Source organism: Poecilia latipinna, unplaced genomic scaffold (assembly GCF_001443285.1).
Source record: "Poecilia latipinna isolate Pla-1442-1.1 unplaced genomic scaffold, P_latipinna-1.0 Scaffold309, whole genome shotgun sequence".
Taxonomy (NCBI): Eukaryota; Metazoa; Chordata; class Actinopteri; order Cyprinodontiformes; family Poeciliidae; genus Poecilia; species Poecilia latipinna.
The window spans coordinates 130,634-137,913 of record NW_015112925.1 but is presented as its reverse complement, the minus strand read 5'-3'; the positions used below and the strand labels follow the sequence as shown (position 1 = coordinate 137,913).

Here is a 7,280-nt window from a genome sequence, read left to right as displayed (position 1 = left end):
TGCAACATCTACATATGCATCATCTACATGCAACATAGACCAACGACACATAGCACATAGCAACTTCTACTTATTTTTGACACAAATGGAACCCCATGCTTCTCAGCAGCATAGCAATGCTTCCCTTTTCTTAATATTTCAATAACACTGCGGAGAAACTTGGCTTTGCTTCTGGCCTCCGCAGTGCGGCCGACAGCCTGGGCCTGGTGCGGGGGGTTCACGTCTGGCACGACAACTCTGGAGATTCCCCCGATTGGTACCTCAAACAAGTGGCGGTGACAGAGGTAGACGACAGTGGTTTAACGTCTGCTTGTCTTCCCAGTCTGTCCGCTGAACTGTTTCTCCGCTTGGAAACCAGGTGAGCAGAGGGCCGGCGGCGGAGCGCTCATGGTTGTTTGACGGTGAACTCTGGTTGTCTGTGAACGAGGGCGACGGTCAGGTGGAGAGGAAGCTGCACGTCTCCTCTGGGGAAACGCGTCCGGTTAAGGTGCAACAAGTGGATGCAGGCATGAAGCCTGGTTTCGTGTAAGCCGCAGTGTGACTCTCTGTTTCCTTATGTGTGTTCATGCAGATGCTGTTTCTCAGGTTCTTTGACTACTTGGCTGACTTCCACATGTGGCTTTGTGTGTACAGCTGCCCCAGCCCCAGCTCACACACACACACTCAAAGACTTAGTGTTTGCTTGCTTCTCCTGTCGGGGTATGCGTGTGCCAACACCATCATCATATCGCATGCAGACGATCAGGTGGGTGGAGGCAACCTTGACCACCACCACCATGTTATACCACGGGGATCACAGAGATGTCCGGGGATATCATGTAATAATTAAGTCACTTTATTGATCAGCTTTGCTGGATTTTATTTAGGGGTATCAAAGGAAAGGTGGCTCAATAAAACTGCACACCACTGTTTCATTTGAAAAGTTTTTTTTTGTCCACTTTGCTACAATTTATTCCTCTACGAATTAAAATCTCAGTGAAATGCACTGAGGGCTGCCTTAACTGCAAGGTATACTGTCTCTTTTTTTTCCTCCCTATTAACAGCGGCCATTTGAGGTGGGCGTCGTCGACGTGTCGGCTGTTTCATTCACAACTGGGCTTCAAAGTGTGATGGTTGTGTTGCCTGTAGCAGCACTGATATCTTTCCTGTTTCGACTGACTGGGAACACTCGGTCGGGGTCGGGAATTCAACGTGCAAAACGCGAAAAAACTCCACATGATGATTTTCAGGGTCAGGTTTGATCAGACTCTTTGGTTCCGTCGAGCTTCGTGGTTTCTGTTGCTTTATTTTGTTGCGTTGCCTTTTGCGTGACGGTACCTGCCTTGCCTCGTTTGTAACACCTTGCAGAAACCTTTTCAGCAGACAACAGTGAGTTGGATTGTCATCTGTCTTGGGACGGCCGCTGGAGGTGGAAACAGGAGGCCTTGAAGAAAAAATACCAGGTTGACCTTTGAATAATGCCTCATAACTTCCCTTTCGCGGCAATGATATTTCTGAAGTCAAATTTCTGGTGTTATAGGATTCAGATGTCAACTCAATTTCCTCCATTCGTGAAAGTAAAAGCATGGATGAAGAGTCTGCAGTCCAGACAAGAAATGACGATCGGCTGCAGAAACTGCTGCTGACTTCTAAAGGAAGAGCTGAAAGACGTTTACCTGAGCAGGAACGGTTTAGAAGAAGAAATGCAGAGCAAAAAAAAAAGCAGAGGAGACTGTCGTTCTGGTGTCGCTCCCTGGCCTGGGCGCTGTGTGCGCTGTTGTCTCTCTCCTGCTTGGTGGTCACAGCTGAAAATGGAATGAGGTAGAGCACTGCTTGTAGCTTTACCTTTCTCTTTTTTTTTTAAAGAAAACAGCTGTAAACATCATTAATACTTGAACAATATGTACAGTATGTATGTGTGGATTTTCTTCTGTCAGATTCAGCAGCAGCCAGGTTGTGCTTTGGATACACTCTCTTTGCGTTTCTCTTTTGGTCTGTATGTTCTTCATCCAACCAGCTCTGGTAATAACAATAACAATTCGTTGAGAAAGAAACACATTTTAAGCAAACTTAGAAGCACTTCCTTGCAGTTCATCAATAATATAATTCTGTTATTTATTCCCTCCAGATATTTGGGATGACATTGACCGTCTGCTTTTGGTACAAGAAAGCAGCAAATTGCCATTGCTTTTTCAGCAAGAAAGATCCTGATGAACCAGAACAGTTCATAAAGTCTGATCTCTGTGAGAAGACTTCCTCGTCTGTGGAAAAGGTGAAAATGAGACTCCAAGTTTGAAATCCCGTGTAATTTACAAAGTTTTATGAAGTGACACGACAACACTTGGATGCTTGTGGATTAACTCGATACTCTCGGCTGCGGGGATTTTCATTTTAGGCTTGCTTGTTTCTTTTTGGTGGTCAAGTTATCCCTCGGTTCAAACCCAACATGGACGAATGTATAATCAGAGGTGTTTTCCGCTCTGGTGTTCAGTTTCCATGTTTCTGCAGCTGCTCAGGGCTCGCCACCTGCGTCTCGCTCGCCCGCCGGCTCCGGCGGAGCTGAAGAAAACTTGTGGAAAGAGGAGGAGAGAGGCTGTAATTCGGGAAACGCTCAGGTTTGCCTTTGTGTTTTTAAGTGCATTTGAAAAGGTTTGAAACATGAATTTACTCCCCCCCCTTTTTTTTTGTCATGTAGGGATTTCTCTTCCTGCACCCTTATGCTTCTCCTGATGGTGTGTATAATCTCTGGCAGCTCAGTAAAAGAACATCAAAACCTCAACAAGGCCGTAAAGAGACACTTTATAAGGTAAACACCCAGACGTTGCATCGATGCACTCCAGACATAACTCATAAACACGGAATAAAAACATTTCTAATATCTTTTGACAGACACAATTTTACATTTAGCTCCATAAAAACACACGAGGACTGGTGGGAGTGGACGCAGTCGAGTATGCTCGACTACCTGTACCAGAATTCATCAGCAAAACCCGAAGTGAGCCACGTCAACAATCCTTAAAAAAAACAAAAACATCTGATATAAATGTCCATTTTATACATAAAATATACGTAAAGTTTTAATTGTTTTTTTTTACTTTTCGTATTTTAAGTTAAAATAAAAAGTAATGGTGAGAAGAATAATTGATGATTCGTTTTAACACGGTGTTGCTTTGAATGATCTTTCAGCAGCCACACGTTGTCATTGGAGAGCCCGTCATACAGAAGACAGATGGCTCCAGCATATTTCAGGTAAATTAGAAACATTCACAGTACGAAATTTTTCTGTACATCTAAAACATGCTACGATACAAAAAGTTATTTGGGAAGCCTCAAGGCAGCATATGCTATGATTCGTTAAGACACCATTATATATTTCTAACAAGATTTTCTTCAAATAATATATTCTTAAATTAAATACTCTCTAATGATATAAGAGTCTTCACGAATGGCCAAAAAAATAGTGTTACAGTTTCTTTAGACTGTTTTACTTTATTGATGTCAATTCAGAATCTATCCAGATTCTGAATGAATAACTAAAATAATAATTTGATCATCTTTGCTGTATAATATTTGGTACAGTTTTTGGAACTAAAGCTTGGTTCTTGCCCGTCTTTTGCTTAATGTGTTGTTTTAAATGTATTTTCATTCGCATGCCCTCTGCCAAACTCAACATCATTTTCAATTTATCCCAGAATCCCGTGCTGACAAATCCACAGACAGAGAAAGCTCCTGCAGTCAGTTTAGGCTGCACAAGGTGAGACCCGCGCAGACACAAACATTGTTTCCTTATGCCAATAACTGCTGATGCTGACTCTGTGACGTTATGTGTATTGCTTTGTTTTATTTATTGTTTCTCCGCAGGTCTGAAGCTGCATCAAAACTCAAGACTTTGAAGTCGAGCAGCTGGATGGACCGATGGACGGTGGCCCTGAAGGTTCAGTTCACCTTGTACAGCCCTGCGCCTCACTTGTTTAGCAGTGTGAGTCTGGTATCTGAGCAGAGCCCTGATGGTGTACTGCTGCACTCCGTCAAAGTCCAGTCAGTGAGGGTGTTGCACACCACGGAGCCTTGGGACTACGTTGCCATGGTTTCCAAGGTAAACTACTCATTCTAACCTGGCAGAAACACACCTGAAGTAAACAGACTGAAGTGATGTCTTCTCTTCCACACCAGCTGCTCTTCCTGCTCTTGATTCTACTGCAATCCTACAATCAAGTGTCCATTGTTGCACAGCAAGGGCTGATGGGATGCAGGAGAAGACCTTGGATGTGGCTGGACGTAAGTGAACCAAATCTTCAGTCACATCCACATGGACTGGGTAAACAGGGAGACATGCTAAAATTATCCAACACACTTATGCATAAAGGGCCACGGTAGCTTTTCTGAAAGGTTAGCCTACCTGAATCATAAACATGTCTGATGATGATTCAGAAATGCTTCACGTTTCTGCTCTGTCTCTCCTGCACAGGTCAGTCTGCTGCCAGTGACTCTAATCTGTTATTCCTGTTTGACCTATCACTCCGCCATGATCATGGAAGTTGTGAGTTTGCTGCAGACACAACACAGAGGACATGTTGATGTTAGCACTGCGGCGAGCTGGGAACAGGTGAGAGACTGAAACAAAGGACGGCAGGGAGATTATTGTATCATTATTATTTGTGTTTTGTCTGTGCAGAATATTCGGACCCTGTGGGGGGTTGTCCTCTTCCTCCTGACCATAAAGTGTGTGACTCTGCTTGGAATGAACAGAACATTAAGTTCTTCAGCTGCAGTTCTTACACAGACACTCTCCAGTCTCTTTTGGCCTGTGGTAAAAAATATATATTATACAGTAACAATGCTGCTGAAAGTTCCCAAAATGTCACAGAACTTTTGCTTTAACTCGAACATTTCTTTCTTACAAGGTTTTGTTTACTGATGCTCTTTCACCTGGAAGGTTTCAGGCCTGATCCTGCTGCTGGCACTGTCCTGTTCGGGTCACCTGCTGCATGCAGGAAGCTGCTGGCCTTTCAGCTCGGTTCCTCGCTCCCTGCCGGCTCTGCTCCGTCGCTACCGTGGACTCCAGGTCAAAAAGAACCGCCTCTGCTCAGGACAGGATTTCTCTCACTGGGCCGTTCTGTTTCTGACAAATACTGCTGTGCGGACGGCGATGGTACATATTTCCAATTGAACAAATGGAGCTCAAAAGAGGATTTTTATATATTTGAATAGCTGTTGCGCCCCGACAGCCACATGTCTTTCTTACAGGTAATTGGGGTGATATCCTTATTGGTGAAAATGGCGAGAAGACCTCAGAGCAGAAACATTACTTTTACCACAGGGGAACTATTAAGCTACTTAAGAATGAAGGTGTCTGAATTCACTGGACGGCAAAAGCGAGTGAGGATGGATGATCATGATAAAAAAAGGGTAATAAAAAAACATTAAGCTAAAAATAAAAATGAGATAGAATAGTATTAAAATACATGTAAAACTGAAATAAATTTTAAAAACCATGTGATGACTCCACATAAACTGAATTTGTTACAGTTTATTTATTTACTAAAGGTCTTATAGCACCAGAATCCTTTATTCATTAACAGAATGCAGATTGTAAGTTAGGTTGAGGCATACAAACTACCTGTCAGATACACATTCAATATTTTTATTTGCTAGATCAAGAGAAACATTTCATATTTATAAGAAAAAAAATACAATCATCCGTCTAAACTTGTTGTCTGCATTCGGTAAAAGACCATTAATTTTTCCAGACTCATGTTCTTGAGGAGTTGGAGAGCTCCATCGACGAATTGTTGTTCAGACTCGACGTCCTTTCCAACAGCATGAACCAAACGCATCGCTACAGAGAGGGGGACAGCCCTGTCCTCCCAGCCTCGCCACAGTCCTCCAACATAGACGCTCAGGTGAGGCAGACGCCATATCCAACATAAAAAAACGTAGTTATATAGTTCTGTTGTGGAAAATAAAACTTACATGGCTTCATTGATAGTCATGGGAAAACTAAGTAAGTAGATGTGCTCTCAGCAAACTCACACCGAGGTCTGATCTCTTACTGCTGGCCTTGGTCAGCATGGTAAATGTTCCAGTTCAAAGCTGGGTTAGAAAACCAATGAGCAAGACTCACTTTTTCAGAAGAGTGACTCTGAGAAAGTTTCTTCCGTATGGATGTTTGACAATAAAGTATACAACACAATATTTGGCTTAAAAAACTATCAGAACCCAAAGCTTTATGCCGACTCTCTGGCATGGTGACTTCATCGACTGCATGGAAGCACTGCAATCAGTGACATCCTTTGTAAGCTTCATTATTCTGGAGTCAAATTTGAGGCCGTGAGTCTAAAATTGAAGGGCTGAAAGGAAATAAGCCCAGTCAAAGTCCAGAAGTGTTGAAGAAGAACGACTGAAGACACCAATAAAGTCATGATTTATTAAGACATCAGATGTACAGTACATTGTTTTCCAATGGCTAACCAGTCCTAAGCTGTTTATGGTTCTGTCAGGAATATCTGAAGTCACAGACTGTGGTGAAAACACAGAAAACCCAAAAGTCACATGAAGTAACAACCCCACCTGCAGCTCGCCTGTTCAGGTAACAGAATTTGACTTGCAGCTTTATCCTAAAGCAAATATCAAAGTGCACTCAAATCTTCATTGCTATTACCTCCAGGTCCAAGGTTGAAACGGAAACCCCCAAAATATCAGAGGGTACAAGTGAGACGCTAAAAATTAAAAACTGGATGGCATCTCCAGAGTCGACCTCCTCCGAAACGCTTTGGTCAGAAGATATTTGTGAGAAACAACCTGAGCTGCAGGCTGGAACCAATCACAGCTGCTGGTTTACTGGAACTCACTATAAGTTGGTGGAGGTTCTGGTCCATAAGGACCCCGAACCAGGAGAACCATAATCCATTGTTCTTGTTTGTAAGCAACTCTGGGAAAGAAACGTCTCCAGCAGATGCCATCAGATGTTTTGCTGCCACTGTTTGTGTATTGTTTTCACAGAATTTATAACGCAGATTGCAGTAAATAAATGCAACCTGCATTTATTTACTGCCATAAATAAACAGAGACAGCTGTGATTAAAAGAAATATAACAAAAAACCATAGACTGAAGTCTGACTGTATGTAGTCTATAAAACATTTTGTAGCTTGTACTAATATCAGAATAAAAAAGAAATATGCTTCCCTGATGATATCTTTAATTTCACATAATAGTAAAATTGTTATTTGATTCTGTATTTAAAAAGTAAAAATGTGATTTCAATCTGAATTTAGATGGGTTATATGCTAAGCTATTATGT

General features: G+C 42.3%; 1 protein-coding gene across 1 annotated transcript in view; it reads left to right on the top strand.

The window, feature by feature from the left end:
* pkd1l1 (polycystin 1 like 1, transient receptor potential channel interacting) overlaps positions 1–7,164 on the top strand; it is a 28,953-nt gene extending 21,789 nt beyond the window's left edge. Inside the window, exons 31-52 of the mRNA XM_015034697.1 lie at positions 185–284; positions 359–487; positions 572–745; positions 1,044–1,230; positions 1,348–1,442; positions 1,520–1,800; positions 1,917–2,001; positions 2,108–2,251; positions 2,488–2,594; positions 2,675–2,785; positions 2,869–2,974; positions 3,166–3,228; positions 3,672–3,733; positions 3,841–4,075; positions 4,153–4,257; positions 4,448–4,585; positions 4,655–4,789; positions 4,916–5,131; positions 5,227–5,388; positions 5,730–5,882; positions 6,480–6,568; positions 6,647–7,164. Of these exons, the coding sequence (XP_014890183.1) occupies positions 185–284; positions 359–487; positions 572–745; positions 1,044–1,230; positions 1,348–1,442; positions 1,520–1,800; positions 1,917–2,001; positions 2,108–2,251; positions 2,488–2,594; positions 2,675–2,785; positions 2,869–2,974; positions 3,166–3,228; positions 3,672–3,733; positions 3,841–4,075; positions 4,153–4,257; positions 4,448–4,585; positions 4,655–4,789; positions 4,916–5,131; positions 5,227–5,388; positions 5,730–5,882; positions 6,480–6,568; positions 6,647–6,884 (3,115 nt within the window). The 3' untranslated portion in view covers positions 6,885–7,164. The remainder of the gene's footprint in view (positions 1–184; positions 285–358; positions 488–571; positions 746–1,043; positions 1,231–1,347; positions 1,443–1,519; positions 1,801–1,916; positions 2,002–2,107; positions 2,252–2,487; positions 2,595–2,674; positions 2,786–2,868; positions 2,975–3,165; positions 3,229–3,671; positions 3,734–3,840; positions 4,076–4,152; positions 4,258–4,447; positions 4,586–4,654; positions 4,790–4,915; positions 5,132–5,226; positions 5,389–5,729; positions 5,883–6,479; positions 6,569–6,646) is intronic.
* The last annotated feature ends 116 nt before the right edge of the window (positions 7,165–7,280 follow it).